The sequence below is a fragment of the Podarcis pityusensis genome, assembly GCF_964106645.2.
Source record: "Podarcis pityusensis genome assembly, chromosome: 6".
Taxonomy (NCBI): Eukaryota; Metazoa; Chordata; class Lepidosauria; order Squamata; family Lacertidae; genus Podarcis; species Podarcis pityusensis.
In genome coordinates, this window is record NC_138030.1 from 91,596,196 (window position 1) to 91,616,064 (window position 19,869).

The following is a 19,869-nucleotide window of genomic DNA, read 5'->3' on the forward strand; positions in this document are numbered from 1 at the left end:
TTGCAAGGATTTGAACCACTGACCTTCCAATCAGCAAGCCCGAGAGGCTCAGTGGTTTAGGCTGGGACCTTAGGTTGAAGGGTAAGTAAGTAAATAAATTACTACTACTAGTAGTAATATAGTGCCCATCATCCATGACCACTGGTCATGCTGGGTGGGTCTTATGGTAGGTGTAGTCCAAAACATCTGGAGGGAACCGCATTTTCTCCCCCTGCTTTGGATTAATAAAGTGCTTTATGTGGGTTCTGTCCTGAAAATGTCAAGCTACACTGATAGGAGTTGGTTAGCAAGGTGGGTGGGTCTTTAAGACCACTATTTTAGGAAACACCAACAATTACTGCATATATTGAGTGTTAGGTTTCCAAGGGGTTGCTCGAGAGCAAGCAGGCAAGTACCTCCCTGCTCGGCTGTGAAGCCCTTGCTTTTGATGCAAAATAAACTTTATCTGTCCAGAACACCACTCTCCCATGGCTGACTCATTCACTGGCAGAGTCCGTGAGTGGGCGGGGCTTAAACTTTCCCCAGCAGAGTAATTTCTTGGCGCCCAGACTGCGCCTCCCCTCTCTGCGCATAACCTTACTGCGCAAGGAGGGCGTGGGTAACGGTGGACCTCTCCCCTCCCTGCTTTGCCCAGGCAAGGTGTCCTGGCACCACCTCGCCTCCTCCAAACCCTGCAGCTCCTCTCCACTGGAGGCATGGTTACTCTCCCCCGCCGAGGAGGAGCTGCTTTCCATGATCTTTGGGGGCTCTCTGTAATCCATCCCGCTTTTCCTCTCTCCCTCCTAAAACGATGGCAGTTCCCTGACATTGAGTATAATGGGTAGACCAGAGATGTGAATCCTGAGGCACTCTAGATGTTGTCAGATCACAACCTCTACCAGCCCTTACCACAGCCTATGTTGGTTGGGGCTGATAATCCAACAACATTCAGAGAGCCACAGGCTTCCCATCCCTGGTATAGACCAATATTATTGGAAGTAGTAGGTCTTCTGGGAACCTCTGTATTCTGTACAAAAGCTATCATTCAGCGGATGCTTAATTTTTTTAAACAGCACTAGCTGCAAAGAGTGAAGAATCTAATAATATGTACTGTACACAAACATCTTTTTAAAATTATGCTTCCCACCAAAACTCAGCATAGCCTTTTTGAAGCTTTGAGGTAGCTGAGAGACAGCATGTGTGCAAAAGATCCTAAATATCAGTTACCTAAATTTTGTGCATTCTTTCATCTTAATTCCAATGTGAAAGTCTCTTCATTAATCTCAGCGGGTGCTTGTCGGGCTTTGAGTACACAGCAGGGACCACATGTTCCTGGAAAAAAGCCAGCCTTCCCCATTTCCTTTGCTTGACAAAGTGCCTTGTAAGAATATAGTGTGATGCACACAGAGCAGTCTCAGCTTAAGAAAATATTACCCTTAGACACATATATCTCTGAAGAGATGCTGAGTGTTCCAGACATCAGAGGTACAAAAGTTACAAGCTCTTTATGACAATGCTATTTCACTTTTTCTCATCTTGAATAAATAACAGTGTGTGCACATTTATGCTGTAGCACAGAAGGATACCATAGCCCACTTTGAAATATTAAGTGGTATATAGTTTTAAATAAACTACTAAATAGAGCTGGATAAAGTGCAGGAAAGGACAGCTAACAAACATTATTATGGAGCTGGCACAACTTCCCTACAAGAAAAATCCAAAGAATTCTTGGTTTGAAAAGAGATGGCTAATGAGAATAATAATAGAACGGTGGCTTTCAAAATTTATTTGGATAAGTCTGGGATGCTTGAAATCTTATCTTTTTAAACTTTATCAGTAGTTCCTCAGTGAGAATATACATTACAGTGGTACCTCTGGTTACAAACTTAATTCGTTCCGGAGGTCCGTTCTTAACCTGAAACCGTTCTTAACCTGAGGTACCACTTTAGCTAATGGGGCCTCCCGCTGCCGCCACCACGCAATTTCTGTTCTCATCCTGAAGCAAAGTTCTTAAACCGAGGTACTACTTCCAGGTTAGCGGAGTCTGTAACCCGGGGTGTTTGTAACCCGAGGTACCACTGTACTTATTTGTAAACTACCCTGGCAATATTTAAGGATAGTAAATAAATCCATTGCATAAGAAGTAATCAGTAAAGCTTCCCTGAGAGATGTACACAAGGTGGTAAATCTATGTCTGGATTATATACAAAATAATTCCCCACACACCAGGGGAAAGAGTTCTGGAGTGGCCTACCTGATATATTAGTTCTCTCTGTGCAGATATTTATCTGTTTAATTTTGTATATAGGAGCATTCAGCCATGTGAACTGTAGCCTGACGTGGTATAATCCAGACACAAGCTTACCACATACCCTGCAAGTGTCCCGATTTTTCAGGGACAGTCCTGGAATTACAAAAGCCACCCCAGCTTCTGATTTGATGTAGGGATGTTCCTGTTTCCCCTGCTAGTGCTGCTGCCACCGAGCTCAGGGAGGAGGAGGACGAGGCACCTGTGCCAAGCTGACGGCAGTGGCAAATGGGCACCCCGTTGCCTCTCCATCGGAGGTGAAGCTAGCTGCTCCGGCACCTGGAGTGGCACACATGCTGTGCACACGGGGGTGGGGCGAGCGGCGAGTGTCCCAAGGGGTGCTGTGAGTCGCAAGCATCCCGGGGGGGTGCCATGAGTGTCCCAGGGGGTGCCACGAGTGGTGAGCATCCCAGGGGGTTGCCACTGGCTGTGAGCATCCCAGGGGGGGTGCCATAAGCGGTGAGCGTCTCAGGGGGCACTGCCCATGGCGGGCGTCCCAAGGGGGCAGGGCAGCAATGTCACACACCCCCCCCCAGGGATGACACCCAGGGCGGACCGCACCCACCACATCCCCTTCCTCCACCAGTTCTCTCCATAGCTGCTGCTGCTGCTGCTGCTGCTGTTGCCAGTCTCCTCCCTGGGGCAGCTCGTAGTCGCTGCTAGAGAGCGGGAGAGGAGGTGAGAGGCTGCCACTGCCAAGGCCCAACCCCATGTGATGTGCCAGCTTTGAGGGGCAGGCAGAGGGCAGGGCCGTCCTGGGCGGGAATACACAGGGAGCAGAGTGAGTGGAAAGGAAAATGGTTAAAAGCCCAAATTTGGGCATCAAACCTTGTTGAAATGAATTGTAACACCAAATGCATAAACAGGACAAAATGGAATTATGGGTGATCACATGTCAAAATGATGTGGGCAGACTGGAAATGTCCGTCCCTACTGACCAAAGTGGATTATCACCAGTATCCCAGACATACCTGCAAATTTGATGTGGAACTTGTTTTCAGGCTTCAGTATCTGAACATACAGAGGACAGTTTGGTGCAAAATCTTTGACAGCCCAAGCTCTTAAAATAGTCTGATGATCCTAGGATGAAACAGAAGATGCCATATAAGACAAACGTGTTTTCTAAAGCTCAAAATGGGAAATAATAATAATAATAATAATAATAATAATAATAATAATAATGGGATTTATCACACTGGTTGAACTAACAGGTCATTGTTATTATGTTTTAAGAGAACCTTCTTGTTGGGACATACATGTTGGGAATTATCACTCCAGATTTCATACTTTTATTTATTTAGTGTAATGAAAAAGGAATTCCCATGGATGTCACACCAACAATCAATTATAATAAAAACCACAGGTAGACGCTATTGTCAATAATAACACAAAGCGAATGAGACTTGCAGGCTTCTCTCTCAGATAATTTTAATATAAATCAGTTGACCAAATAAAGATTTAGGAACATTTTCTGGCTCACTCGGGGTTCCAAAGAAATTTGGGAAACAGGTCAAGGTATCCTAGGCCTTGCAACTTCCCTCAGCTACTAATGTTTAGCATTGACATATGGTAAGAATGAGGAATTTGTGACCCTCCAGATGTTGTTGGACTACAACTTCCATCAGTCTCGGCCAGTATAGTCAATGGCATGGGATTATGGGAGTTGTAGTCTGGCAACATCAAGAGAGCCACAGGTAATGTAACAATTACTGTTACATGAACCCATTAAAGTAATAAACAGGATTATTATCCCCTCAATGAAATGGAAGGGTGAGACTGAAATTGAGTCAATACAGATTTACATAAGGGCACCTGTTAAATGTTTGAATGAGGCAAAAATTGAGTTGGGAGAACGCTGGCTTGTAGAGTTTCTACCATTTGCTGGTACACCAGCTCTAAATATAAAATAATTGTGTTATTATGGATACTAGCATTGAAATTGAATGCCTGGTAGGTGTCCATGACAGCTACACAACCACCTTACAAGCAGAATCTCACCCGTGATGGAGGACATAGTTTCACAGTATAATTGTTTCTCTGCAATGATAGGGGGAAACCACTGATTCTGTAATGCAGCTAATGTAGAACTGCACCACCATATATGAAATATCCTCCTCAGTTGCAGTTCTTAATTGATCCTATCCAATATTAAAAGGGCATGAAAGAAACAGAAAACTCAAGAAAACTCTTATTGGACAAAGCGAACAATTTGCCATATATTTGAGATCAATATTTTGGCCTATCATCTCTGCACATCTGCCCATGACCAGATGTGATCCCGAGGCAATGTTTGTAATCTGAGGAAAAATTTCTGTGGTGTAGGAACATTTTGGTAAGCGAGAGTTTTCTTCAAAAATAAACAATCAATTGTGAAGCTGCTCTTGCTATTAAAATATAGTAGAAAACTCAATAATCCCAGGCATTTGTAGGGGTTCTCTTAGAGATTGTCCTTAAACATCCTCCTTTCTCCTTATGAGATTGGAAATCCATGCTTAACAAGTGCTCAATTCAGATTTACATGCATACCATTCTGTTAGAAGGGTGAGCAGCTGTACCTAGTCTTGGCCCTCTGTTGAAATGTACAATAGGATCATTTTTGGTCCTATATATATTGCATAACACAAAACACATGTTCTGATGACATTAATGTAAGTCTAGAAGGAAAATTTGTACAATCAGAAAATTTGATTGAGAAAATCTCTAAAAACTGTTCTAAATTGTTTAGATGAGGGATTGGGGTTCAAGTTAAAGGTAAAGGTACCCCTGACCGTTAGGTCCAGTAGCAGACGACTTGGGTTGTGTGCTTATCTCACTCTATAGGCTGAGGGAGCCAGTGTTTCTCTGCAGACAGCTTCCGGGTCATCTGGCCAGCATGACTAAGCCACTTCTGGAGAACCAGAGCAGCGCACGGAAACGCCATTTACCTTCCTGTTGGAGCAGTACCTATTTACCTACTTGCACTTGACGTGCTTTCGAACTGCTAGGTGGGCAGGAGCTGGGACCGAACAACGGGAGCTCACCCTGTCGCAGGGATTCGAACTGCTGACCTTCTGATCGGCAAGTCCTAGGCTCTGTGGTTTAGACCACAGTGCCACCTGCGTCCCAACATGTTAGAACCATCCTATTCATAACTGGGCATGCCAATGGAGGATAACTTAACAGAAGTGCTATGTTGGCTATATAATTATTAAATTACCATGTCGAGAAAACATAATGTTAAGCATTTTCAACCAAAATTGTTACAACAAATCACACACACACACACACACACACACACACACACTTAAATGTATGGGTTGTATTTGATTAAATTATACAGAGTAGGCTCACTGAAAATAATGGACCTGTTTTAGCAATGTCAGTTAATTTCATGGCTCTGTTCTGAGTAGGACTAATGTTGAATCAAACCTGAGAAGGATGAGGATGGGTTGGTGGAATTTACTCATAAAAGACCAATAAATTCATCTAGTTTCCAAGAAATTTCATGTGCATATATCTATGTATATTTCACTTTCATTTCATAATTCTACAATCAATTACTCTTAGCAAATATAAAGAGCTTGACTCAACAGGACTCAAATCAAATCAAACAGTGCTAATACATTAAAATGCTCCATTTTTTAATTGCTGTTAACGTCTAAAACGTTATTATCGGAGCTCCATATCAGTTTTTTCTCCTTTTCCCATTTTCCAAAGTACAATTGAGGGCAATATCCGAGACCTAATGATGCTAAGGAATGAAATTGATTGTATAATCATAAGCTTGCTGGTGTCAGAAAAAGAGATAGAAAGAGCAGATAGGAAGGGCTTCCTTGGTTTGGTACCCATATTAAAATCTCAGTCAAAAATTCAGGACCATAGATACTTTCAAATAACAGTGCTAATAATTGCAGTTGGAGTAGAATAAGTCAATTCTCACAGAGAAGTAAAATAGTGATGTAATGGGTTCCAATCCCAAGAATTTGAGGCTCTGCAACAACTATTTGATTGGTGATGATATGTTATGTTAAAATGGCTTCCAAGGCAGGAACAGCTTTCAGATTTATTCATTTATTAAGTTAAGAATGGTTTGAAAGTGAATAAACCTTCCTGATCCAGAACTCAAAAAAGCAGTAGTAGATCAGGGTTTAAGACAGAGAGGGACATCTCCCTCACAATTCAAAAGACAAGATCTCCAGGACACAACATATTCCTCAACGTGTCCTAGGTACATTCATAAAGAATGTTCCAGCAGTAATTGCAGGCCTACTGCCTGAGAACAATGCTATATATTAAAAAGTTGCTTCAGGGAAACTCTGAAGCGCTTGATGGGCAGTTTTGCCAGTTATGACATTCTCGGTGCATTCAATAAGAGGAAAATACTAACCAACTCCAGGGACAGAGGCAACAACACAGTGATAGAAGAAAATAGAACACAATGCCCTGGTTCTATCTGAAGAATATTAGGCAACTGAGTTAAGGGACCAGTAAATAGTATATAAAAATGTTGAGTCCCTTGCTCCATTTATACTGCTGATGGGGAAGCCACTGAAATGTGCCTCTTCTCTGTGCCCAAAGGTCCACAGGGGCGTGGGCTGTAAAACCATTGCCATGAGGGGTGGAAATATAGATCACATTTGAGGATGTTTATTCAAACTTATTTCCTTCTATCTAAATGTAAGGTTTTTGGAGATTTGCTGGAACTAATCTGAAGCATGGTTGGAACTTAGACAAAAAAAACAACTCAACATTCTGCACAATGAGACAATGGTGGTCCAGACCGTGTACTACATGGACAGGAAATTCTGGGATGTATAGTTAGAGCAACATGCTCTCTTACCCACTACAAGTCCCAGAGTTCCTGCCAGCATTTCCAGCGCACAGGAAAGAAGGGTTGTCAGGACGTGGTAGCAAAAAGAAGGGACAGAGCACTCATACAAAAATCGACAACAGGTGTGTTAATTGTGGGACTGAGGCCTCTACAACTCCCCCTCTCCCAGTGTCCACTGGGATGGAGCTCAGCTCCCCCCCCCCAGTCATCACACATGCAACATGCATGTCACACTCACAGAAAGTTCATCACGCACGTGACATCAGCCCCCCAATGTTGGGTGCAACTCAAACCCCAAAACATAGTTAGGTGGGTTGTTTCTTCTTCTTCACAAAGCATAGAAGAAGTGAAACCAGATCTCAGAAACAGAGAACAGTGTATAAAAGGGACAGTCTCTCAAGACAGAAGGATGTCAGCAATTGCCTGGGAGGGGTTTTCTGTTTTGTTTACAATGTCCTCAGATGAGCTATGGCTGCTTCCACACATCACATCTACACAAAAATATATATCTAGCAGAATTTAAACCCAGGATTATTCATGCCCTACACAAAATATTGTGTTCCTTGAACAACAAGCTAGATCCCAACTTTCTCGAGCACCTCACACTTAATACTTTTTCCACATAAGGCTTAGAATGGCCTTTCCCAAGACCCAGTGGTATTTTTCTGGAGAAAAAGGTGCCATAACTCACCATGAATGCCTCTATTGTTCTCTTATAATGGCAATGGTGCCCACCTAAGGGGTGCCAGAACTGAGTTCTGGCAAGTTCTGGATAAAAAAAGGGCCTGCCAAGACCTAGGAAAGCTACATGAACCAAGAATGTGAATAAGATAACTCAATACCTGCATATACTTGCAAGGAACATGTTATCCTATTTTCCCTGAGTGTTTCCAAGGACTGTTGTTTTTTTTAAACTGATTTTCTAATTGGAGAAGTTACAAATCAAATAACTCCAGTAAATACCTCAGTATGTATAAAACTATATCTATAGATCAGAGAAAAAAATGAAATAAATAAAATAATTACAGTACCCGCCCCCCAGGGCGTTTCATAATCATCTGTACTCTCCATAACATTTGTTCCAAAGGCTACAAAATGATCTGCACATTTATACTGATAAAATGGTTTGTTCCCACTTCTTAAAAATCACCCGTGACTATTAACACAGTTTGAATAAAACCCATCTTCATTTATGTTCAAAATGTGACACATTTTCTTTTTTTTAAAAAAAAAAAGGAAAATTCTCCCACTCTGTGTGTGTGTGTGTGTGTGTGTGTGTGTGTGGAATATGAAATACATAAGAGCCAAGGCATTGGCTGTATTTAAAAATGATTCTTATTTTAGACATTCACTGAGAACTGTCTTCAATAGCCCTTCATGGAAGGGCAGAATGGTAATCTAGCAAATTTGTCTCCAAATTTGCTCCCCTAGGTCAATGCCGTCATAGCTGGAATTGACCAAGCAGGCCTGGGAGACAGAGGACTTCACAGTTTGGGGTTCCTGGCAAGGGCTGCCCTTCTGTTGACATCTACCCCGCCTTCTGCCATCTCCTTTGATGCAAAGAAAATCTGAGTTGAGGATGCTGCTATTGCCAAGTCCCTGCCACAACTTTAGCCTTTCTGATGCATTTGACCTGAACTTTTTAGGGTAAGGAATGTGTACCAGGGCAAGAATGTGTGTCACTGTTGGCTCCATCCCCAATGTTCCTGGGCAGTGTCATGGGGGCAGGGTGAGCGTCCCGGGGTGAGGAGCGAGCCGCCCATGACGGGCTGCTTCCTGGGCGGGGGAGAGGGAGCCACACCGCTTTGCCAGCAGCCTTCCTCCCTTCCCTCTTCCTTTTGACAGCTTGGGGGAGGCTCCCCCCCCCCCCGAAAGCAGCCTGGGAGCAGGGGGCAATGGCGCACTGCCCACCTGTGACTCGCAAGCCTCCTCTGAGCTCTCAAAATGAAGGGGGAAGGGGGGAAGGCCGCCGGCAAGGCGACGCAGCTCCGCCCCTTCCCCCGACAGCTTGGGGTAGGCTTGGGAGTCGCAGGTGGGCGGTGCGTCGAATGTCACCCCCCCCAGTGATGACACCTGGGGCAGGCCACCCCCTTGCCCCTTCTTCCGCCCCTGCCCCCAATTTTCCTGCACTGAGTGCAAAGATCAGTAGGAGACTTCTAAGCATGCCTGCCTGTACAACCCTCCATCACGACTGGAATGACGCAGGGCTCTTATTGGCAAGGAAGCTTTTAAGTATGTCTAGTCTTTGGACCTCTGTGCTGAGCGTGCAAAGACTAAAAATGAAGGGGTGAAATCAGCACACATGGAAACCTTGGGGAGTTGCCACAAGACCTGGCCTCCTACACCTTTCTTGCTCTTGCGAGTGGTGCTGTATGCCTGAAGATGACATTTGTTTAATTCATACATCTTGTATAAAGTGAGGATACTGATAATTTAATAATAATTTATTATTTATACCCCGCCCATCTGGCTGGGTTTCCCCAGCCACTCTGGGCGGCTCCCAACAGAATATTAAAAACACGATAAAACACCAAACACTAAAAACGTCCCTAAACAGGGCTGCCTTCAGATGTCTTCTAAAAGTCAGATAGTTGTTTATTTCCTTGACATCTGACGGGAGGCGTTCGACAGGGCGGGCACCACTACCGAGAAGGCCCTCTGCCTGGTTCCCTGTTGCATCCTGCTTCCACACATTTATGCGCTTGTTCAGTTTAGTTTCCCCCCGCTTTCTTCACTGTATACACAACTGCAGGAGCTGTATTCAGACCACCTGATTCGTATTTTGATCCCACTGAAGTCAGCGAGAAAAGGTAGCCATTACAGTGGTACCTCTGGTTATGTACTTAATTCGTTCTGGAGGTCCATTCTTAACCTGAAACCGTTCTTAACCTGAGGTACCACTTTAGCTAATGGGGCCTCCCGCTGTGCTGCCAGCGCACAATTTCTGTTCTCATCCTGAGGTAAAGTTCTTAATCCGAGGCACTACTTCCAGATTAGCACAGTCTGTAACCCGAAGTGCCTGTAACCCGAGGTCTTTGTAACCCAAGGTACCACTTTAGTACCTTAAGTCCCCCATTCAATGGGTATTCGTCGTAATTACCGTATTTTTCACTCTATAAGATGCACATTTTCCCCTCCAGAAATTAAGGGGAAATGTGTGTGCGTCTTATGGAGCGAATGAAGGCTCCTTGGCTTCAGCGATATCAACACGAAGCCTCTGAAGCGCAGTGGGAGCACTCCCGCTGCACTCCGGAGGCTTCGCATTGCTTTCGCTGAAGCCTGGAGAGCGAGAGGAGTCGGTGTGCACCTCCGGGTGTGCACCTTCAGGATAGCTGCCTGAAGCCTCCAGAGCGCAATGGGAGCTCCCACTGTGCTCCGGAGGCTTCAGGTTCCTTTCACTGAAGGGTAGGTGTCCCTTCAGCTAAGTTGGAGGAGAAATGGAAGGGGCTCCATTTCTCCTGCCGCTTCGCTGAAGGGGCGCTGCACAGAGAGAGAGAGATTCCCCCCCCCCCCCCGTTCTCCCCCTCTAAAACAAGGTGCATCCTATGGTCGGGTGCGTCCTATAGAGCGAAAAATACGGCACTTATTCTCAATTCAGCCCTTATCATAACCCTGTCAACATACACAGGCAAACTCCCTTTACATAGCAATCACATTTGTATCCATAGTGACCATGGCTGGTGCTTCCTGTAGCAACGGTCAAAAGCGCATGCACTAAACATGTAAAGCAAAGGCATGCATACATGTACACACATTCAAGGACCAGGGCCCAAGCAGCCATGTGAAAGCAACATAGGTGCCAGCTCTTAGGGGCTCAGCCCCCCAAAGTATGCGGTGACAGGGCTGAACCCCCCCAATATTGAGGGACTGGGTCCCATCGGGCCTCCCTGCAATGGGGGTGGGCCTCCCCAGGCCTCACGGCCTCCTCCCGATGCATGTGTGACACCACACGTATGTCCAATATCTCATGGAACTCAGCACCTCTGGAAAGTGACAAACTCATTTTCCCTGTAATGTTTTAGAGTTGCCCTCATGTCTTCTTTCGATATTACAATATTTACTCTCAGGACGATACCAGCAAGTCATTCCCAACTTGAGAAAGATTGATGGTTCGTCAGAGTTTGGCTTTCTCTGTTTGTAGGATTCACGGTTTAGTCTCAGCAGACTCTTAAATTGATAAGAATTAGAAACTATTTCAACAGGATGGGTTTTGTGACAGGAATAATGTTTCTCACACAGTTCTAAAAGTAAAATAAAACAGCATAGTTGGAAAAGGTCTTATCATGTTAGTTCACAATGGTGCATCTGTATTAAACCATTGCGCCTTCATCCCAGTTAATAAAATATATATTTGCTCTTAATGCCTATATTGAATTTAAGGTTCATGTAAGATGATATTAATATGTGGCGTCTCATTTTCTTTAGATTCCGCCCCCCCCGTGATACCCACTACACAGATTGCAACTAAGAAAGAGACAAAGTTGAGTTTGAAAAGTTAAAGCCCAATGACCAGAATTCTGTGCTCACTTATAAAAGTAACAAAGGAATATTTCTATTTTAGTAAGAGAAAGATGAATTGACACACTGTAATAGGACCTAATCTTTCTAATACATATGGTGTCATCCAACTAAGAACAGATCTATTGACCTCACTGGGCTTAAGTTAGTCACGACTAATTTAATTATACTATTTGGTCTATTCTAAGTATGACTCAGTTGGACACAAACCATAACCATTCACTTATATCCTGACTTTTAAAGCATTCCCTACAAGACCACTGAAGCCAATATCACAATTACACGATGAGAGTGGCTGCGTGTGTGTGTGTGTGTATCAGTGAGGACAGAGCAAATACATACAGCCAAGCTCTCATCAATTCATTGCATACCCATCAACTGCCCTGGGCAGTGGTCAAAATGGCCACCACAATGTCATGCTATTTCAGGGGAGGGGCATAGCTCCCCAAAACACACTTTTGGGGTGCCATGCATGCAAAAAGTGCTTTTGGTGAGGCCGCAACCTCATGCAGGTCACGTGACAAATGTGTTGATCTGGAAGATGGCTTCCTGGATTCTGTCCACATTGTGTTGGAAGGTATGCATGGGGTAGCTTGCAATGGCCACTGAAGGAAAATGTGATTAGGTGAATTGGTCTAATACGAAGGGATGGAATATAGCTCACACTTTGCATATGGAAGATACCGGGTTCAATCCGATTTGAAAGAATCAGATAGCAGTGGAATGAGAAATTCCTCTCCTTAAGACCTCATTAAGCTTCTGCTGGTGAGAGAGGACAATGTTGGGCTAGACAAGCAAATGATCTGGCCTGGTCCAAGACAGGTTCCTCCATCCCTAAAGTTCCATTGCTACATCTGTTGTTATTTCACGATTGGTAAATAAATGATCTCTAGGAGCATATACCCTGCTCACCACTTTTTTATGGCAGATAGATTAAATAAGCAGGTAACATAAGCATAGCCATCAACGTTTCCCTTTTTTTAAGGGAAATCCCCTTATTCCGAATAGGATTCCTCACAAGAAAAGGGAAAGTTGACAGCTATGAACATAAGTAGCTTTTCTTTTATAATGACTTATGTTAGTGTGAATAAAGGGGCAGCAGCAAGAAACTGCATGCTGCTTCCTATTTTTCAGAAATCATTTAAGATTTATATTTTTCCATGGCGCAGCTACTTAACCCCATGTGAAAATACGGTTCTCTATTCAGTAAGCGTGAAAGTCACATTGTAAAGGCCAGGAACCGAATTCTCAAGCCTTCTAAGAGCCAACACACTCCCCCCCCCCAAAAAAAAGTGAAAATTGGAGGCAGACGTTACCATTACATTTGAAAAGCTGACATTTTAGAGTAAGAACTACACACTTTCAGAGAAAGGCCTTCCAATGTTTGATCGTTCTGGATATAATTCCTGATTGGAGGCAAACCTATATGATCCCCATTCCTTGGATCATCCCCACTACCCAACAGAGACACACAAAAAAGGAGAAAGACTTGGAGGGAAGAAGAACACACTTCAATTATCAAGGGAGCTGTGTAAAAGTCAGTAGAATGAATGTAAGCACTGAAAAGCGTGGAGCTGAAAGAGGAAGGAGAAAGAGGAGAACCCTTCAAACTTCCTCCTTAAGCTAAGTAATTTTACAAAGAAACAAAGTTAGCAGCCCTCTTCACCTCATGGTCTAGATGTAAATGAATGGGCACTGGGGAAAGACTTCAAGAAATGCCATTGCACCCCTGGGAACCATGCCAGCAATTCCCTACTTGTGTCCCTTCATACACATTATCAGTATCATCAGATAACCAAACACTAGTCTGGTCTCAAATACTAGAGGCTGTAATAAATAATAATAATAATAATAATAATAATAACAATAAATAAATAAATTTCTATGCCGCGCTCCCCCAGCCAAAGCCGGGCTCAGAGCGGTTAACAATAAAAGTAACACAGCATTCTAAAATCAATTCATTCTAAAATTAATTCAGAATCAAATTAATGGCAACCATTGGGTTCTATGAGGATTACCAAAGGAGGGGGTCAGACTGTGCCTTGGCTGTTAAAATGTTTTCTGCTGTCCCTCAGCAAAAAGTAGAGTGGCTTGCCACAAGGTAATGACAGAAAGAAACATTAAATATAAAACCAACAATAATAAAATGGATAAAACAGCAGTTAAACAACAGCGACAACTAACTCAGGGTAGTGAAATAAACACAAAATGCACAGCTAGCTTGCACTAGATGATAAAAAGCCTGGGGAAATAAAATTTTAAAAAATTGTTGGACCAGATGGTCAAGTGATAGAACATCAATATAATGGAGGGCAGACTGCATGCCTTCTTCCTTGTGTATCAGTGCTATGGTATCGATAAAGTTTCTACTAAATCTTTTTATTGTGTTTCAGGTGGAGAGAGGAGTGGATAGGCCACATAGATGTGGTCTGCTGCAATGCTGGCCCTCCATTTGCCATTGAGCTGCCAACTGATGAGCTTAGCCATTTGTGAAATCGAAGAATCCAAAGAGCAGTGGAGATAAAGATACAATTTTTGTCTATTTCAGTAGGAAAGGCAGGGAGCTTTCAGGAGTTTGAAATTCAGCGGAAGTACCCTTGGCTGGGCCTAGGTTCACAAATGAAATACATGATGAATATGAGACTGTAAAAAGGGGGAAGCGTTGGTATAAGCAGTGCCGCCACGACAAGGCCCTTCCCCATAGGCACTGGTTATAGAGGAGGTAAAAAAAGATTCAAAAATTACATGGGGTCCAAGTAATACATCACCAGAGGAGACATTTCCCAATGGTCAGATGGTAAAGGGTTTTTGCTACGGTTCCTTCCTGTGCAAGCGTTGCCCTTTTCCTAGGAAACATGGCACATCAGCAGGAGTCATGTGAGACCTTCACCCGTACAGAGTCATTCAAGACCAGATCATAGGGACTGAATTTCCACACTGTTGTGGGTAATGTCTGAACTGGGTGATGTTCAAGTGAAGCAGGAATGGTGAGAATCTGCCTTTCCCTCCATGTTAGCTGGAGTGTGAAGTTGGTTTGATAAGACCATGATGCGCTTTCTTGCTGCATCTGCAAGCGCCATTAAATCAAGTGGAGACTTGTTCACCCTAATATATATATTTTAACTGTGGTTTTTAATCCAGCTGCTGCAACTGGACACACTTTAACTGCTCTTCCTGATTTCTGCCCATGTATTCATAACAAATAATGAAGTCGCAGAAGAAGCAAATGCGTACTACGAAAAAAAGAAAGAAGAAAAACTTACGGCTGCAGTTCGGTCCACTTCGCAGCGGCTACTTAAAATGAAACAGGCCTCAGCATCATCCATCCTAAAAATCATACGAAAACATTAGCAAAACATTCTCACACGGCCTGTTGATTTCAATGGAGACATCATCAGAAGTGTGGAGAAGTACTTTAACAATCTGTGGGTGCATGTGTTTTGTGAAACACAAGGAAATATAAAAAAAAAAAGCATTAAATCTGCTATTATTAAATAGCATTAAATCTTTAAGGAAATGGCGCAGGAGCAAAATTCTTCTCTGGTATTCAGATTTCCAAACAGATTTAAACCAGTAAAAAACTAAATGGGTGGCACAATTCCAGAACAGTTACAGAATCACATTGTTCAATTGTATTTGTCCCTAATTAAATTACTGGATGTTTTATTTCCAGTCTGTTTCCTAATGACCCAGCATGGAATTTGTAAAGCCAATGTATCATTCTGGATAGGACTTGCCAAGGATTTGTATGAATACACCGTGAAACAGTCAGGTAAGCAAATCAAACTTGAAAGGGACTTTGGCTAAAATAAGATTAGCGGTTCTGCTGCAACATTAGTAGAAGGAACAGAAATGGCATGCTTTCGTAAGTGTAACGGCAAAGCTTGACTTGTGGCAAACACAAGTGGCAAAAGCTAATATCAATGGCTTAGGGCAAATTCAAATGTTTCTTATTCATTTAAAGCATTTATTTCCTGCCTTTACTTAAAAGGAAAAAAGAAAGCTCACTCTGGCTAACGAAAGCAAGTTAAAAATAAATCAAACCTAAATGACCAAAGGCAGTGAGAAAAGGAAAAGGTTGTGAATACCTTTATTGGCATTACGAATGAAAACATTTCAAAACACTAGGATAAATTTAGAAGGGACAAGAGTGAGGCTATTGAGGATGACAAGGTGCTCGATTGTTCTACCTGTCTGTTCCCTAGAGGGATGATTCATTAAGAACCCTTTCGGGTAAGATGGAGGTTAAAAAGGAAGCCACTGGGGCAGTAACGTCCTTGTCCCTATCCGCTAGGAGGAACCTCATTTAGCTTTCTCTCAGAGCCATGGGTCGCTGGTCCAATATCTTGCTCAGCATCTGTTTGCAGAATCTGCTGTGCAAAGGGAAGTCCAAAAGAATATGGTCCAGTGAATCTGGTACTCCTTGATTACAGGCACACAGGCGGGCTTGATAAGGAATTTGCAAGTATCCACCTGTGGACACTGCGGAGGGGAAAGCATTTAGTCTTGCCAGCATAAAAGCTCTTCGCTGGGAAGGAAGTAGTAGGTCTTTTAGGGAATTGGCACCAAATCCGTAAGATGTAGTTATGCCTAGGGCCTCCGGAGAACAGGGTCTCGGAGTGTGAGGAGACAAATGCTGTTTTTCATGCTTGATTGTTTGGAGTATGTAGCTAGGAAAAGGTTTAAAAGGCAGATTTGTCCAGCAACACACAGAGACCAACACTGCAAGTGAAAACACAAACTGTGCAGGATCTTAAATCTATTCATATTCCAAAAGGCATCCTAGGAAGGAAGCTGTTGGTGATTTTGCTCAGGGAGCTGAGCTTAGAATCCAAAGCCCACCCATCCCATCAGTTGTGGAAGCAATCTTATTTTTACACCCCTTCCCGAATCTTCCTGGTCCTCTCCATCAGCACCACACACCCTGTCCTCTATTAGTTTCCCCCCCCCACCCCTATTAAACACTTGAAAACAAGAGAGCCAAAATTACTTCCAGGAAAGAATGGAACAAATGGCTTTGAAAAGAATTCCCATGCAGCTGCTTTTAACAAAAGATGAACTACACAGCCACTAATTTTTGCAATCCTGACATGCAACATTTTTCAATAGAGAGACTACCGAATTGTATGCAAATTGGAATAATGAGCCACAGAATAGATTTAGGGTGGTTTTTTTGTGTGCTACTAGCAGCCAAAACATACCTAACACTTCATTTACTAGAAGGGTTACTGGCTTCTTATCTTTTACTATATCCTCATTATAGAGAGAGACAGACGTACTGCTGCTTAGCAACTTCCTGGTTTATTTGGGCTACATTTCTTATAATATGGCCTATTAAGCTCCCACAATGCTGCCTCTCACACAAAGCATTAAAAATGCTCTTGTGAAGGGTACATTCGATTACATGTTTTGCAGGGAGAAAAGTACATCCTTGTAGTTGCTTGGCTTTGGGGTTATTATAGGATAAAATTCCTGTGATTATATTTAAGGGACAGGTCTTTTGGTACAAGTTCACCGTGTAGCACATGGAACATGACAAAGCGTGTTCTCCATAGCAGAGAGCACGTGTTGCGGTTGGGGATACAAGCCCCCCCGTTGTTGCTGGGCAGATTTGGATAAAACCCAGGCAGCAAAGTGGTTAAATTGGGTCGCTGGGGAGTTTTGAATGTTGCCAATTTGGAGGTGGGGTCAGAGACTTTAAATGCTGGATGCCCAACGTTGGGCGTCCTCTTGGCTGTTTGCACCGGATCACCTGCCCACCCTCCCTGTAATGGGGGGGGGGTGTTTGCTTGACCTTGCTATGCCTGTCATGGGGTCGTCTGCCTTGGTGCAGGTGCGTGGTAGGAATTATGCTATCTGGCTGATTGGCTGGTGCCATTTGGTTTTTGCCTACTGCGTAGCAAATCGTCACAACTTGTAAGGTTGGCGGTTAGGCATTGGTTCAGATTGGTTGGTGGAGGGGTAAGTGCCTACCCCTCTAATGGTGGTGCGGAAAGGGAATTCCATTAAAGAAATCCAGGGGCTTGCCATTCTTTTCGTCCTTGTCCCTGGCATCGGACTTGGGCCGTGCAAGCCCCAGGGGGCATGAGCGTGAGAAGTGAGGGACTGATGACCAGCTTCATTTCTCACCCAATACTTGTTTCCCACGCTGGCTTCCGCTGGATTCCGAAAGTCAGTTCTGTCCCTGGGGCAAGGACAGATAGTCATAACACAATGCCTAAGCAACCACTCACATGTGTGTATTTGAATAAAGTTGTGGCCAAAATTATGCCAAAAACCTTAAACAAAAATTGATGTGTGATGTGTGAATTTTTTTGGGGGGTGGCATGGAAGCCTCAACACGCAAAAACGGTGAATCTTGGACTGCATTTGAACACTGATTTTTTAAAGCACTATTTCTCTCCCAAAATATATAGAAACTATTTCTTTCTACTTTTTTCTTTCAAATTGATTTGGGGTAATTAATAACCCCCCCCCCCAAAAAAAAATAAATGGTTTCTAGGCATGCATCCGTAGTATATTCCCAGAGAAATGGAAGTGTATCCTGTAATTACTAACTATTAAAAAAAAAAAGGAGGCAATTTCAGGTTCATAGAGCTGGCCTACTCCTCTTAATAATGTGATCTTGTACATGTCTGCTCAAGAGTAAGCACCACTGTTTTCAATGGTATTCCCAGGTATATAGCAGGAATGGGAACCTGTGGCTTTTTGGACTCCAACTCCCATGAGCCCCAGCAAACATGGCCAGCCATCAAAGATTATGGAAGTTGTGGTTTAACAATTTCTGGAGCATCACAGATTCTCTCTCCCTGCAAGAAATACTTGCTGAAAAGTAAACCATAGTGCGTTCAACTGATTTTACTCCCATGCAAATGCCCACAGAATTTTATGCTATGAGGCAGCAGACAAATGCCATTGATAATGCCATGGCTGCAATCCTATACCCACTTGCCTGGGAGCAAGTCAAATTTAACTCAGTGTACATCTTACTTGGATGGGATTGCATTATACAGATCAACCCATAATCAGTTGTTAGCAGTGTTTGAAACTCCCATTATTCTAGGCACATTTTGCCACAGGACCATATAACACCAGTCCTGAGAGATCTGCATTGGTTCCCAGTACGTTTCTGAGCACAATTCAAAGTGTTGGTGCTGACCTTTAAAGCCCTAAACAGCCTCGGCCCAGTATACCTAAAGGAGCATCTCCACCCTCAACATTCAGCCCAGACATGGAGATTGAGTACTGAGGGCCTTTTGGCAGTTCCCTCATTGTGAGAAATGAGGTTACAGGGAACCAGGCAGAGGGCCTTCTTGGTAGTGGCACCTGCCCTCCCAACAGATGTCAAGGCAATAAGCAACTATCTTACTTTTAAAAGACATCTGAAGGCGGCCCTGTTTAGGGAAGTTTTTAATGTTTGATGCTATATTATGTTTTTAATATTCAGTTGGAAGCTGCCCAGAGTGGCTGGGGAAACCCAGCCAGATGGGCGGAGTATACTACATCATCATCAACAACATTATTATTATTATTATTATTATTATTATTATTATTATTACAAGCAGTTTCTGAGCTCTGGGTGCACTACTGCACTTAAGATTTCTTTTCTTTTTTTTAATAATTTTTTATTGGTTTTCCATACAATTATACATTTTTATCCAAATTTCAACAAATTGTCTCTTTTTGAACTTCCTTCAGCGTCTCTGAGAATCATCCATATTTTATCTTTAATTACACATTCCCTTCTTTCGTACTTAAGATTTCAGATTAAAACTGCTGAGTGGAAGGAAAGGGGGATCTTTTTCTGCCTCCCCACTTCCAGCTACTCTCTGAGGCTGGAGAAGAGACCCTCTTAAGAATATTAGGAGGGTGGGCAGGGGAAGAAGTAGACCATGTGAAAAATGAACCTATTATTTTAGCTGCAGTTCATTCATTTTCAGCTTTGTATTCTTGTTATAAATAAAGTGCACCTAGACATTCCATTGTTGCCCCCATAACCTAGGTTTAAGGTGCCATTTAGATCTTAGCTTTCATATCTCAGTTTCTAACACTGCTTGTTAGATTCTGGATAAGTCTCTTTTTAACAGCAACTCACCAGCATTGCATTGTAGCCCTAGATATAGCAGAGAAAAACTGAATGTGGTAACAGAACTGGTGGTGATTACATTTCTAGTGTCAAACAAGTGCTCACACCATTCTGAGATAATAATTCCTCACAAGGCCCCAGATTTAGAATTATTTACATAAGCAAAGC

The 19,869-nt window shown here is 43.1% G+C and overlaps 1 protein-coding gene across 8 annotated transcripts in view; it reads right to left on the bottom strand.

Annotated features, from left to right (window-relative positions):
* The window catches only part of KCNT2 (potassium sodium-activated channel subfamily T member 2), a 236,073-nt gene that overhangs the window by 66,495 nt on the left and 149,709 nt on the right, over window positions 1-19,869 (bottom strand). For all 8 annotated transcript variants that reach the window (XM_081012068.1, XM_081012066.1, XM_081012063.1 and 5 more), the window contains 2 exons: window positions 14,879-14,942; window positions 3,259-3,367 (listed from right to left, as the gene is read on the bottom strand). In XM_081012068.1, coding sequence (XP_080868194.1) covers window positions 3,259-3,367; window positions 14,879-14,942 — 173 coding nt within the window. The remainder of the gene's footprint in view (window positions 1-3,258; window positions 3,368-14,878; window positions 14,943-19,869) is intronic.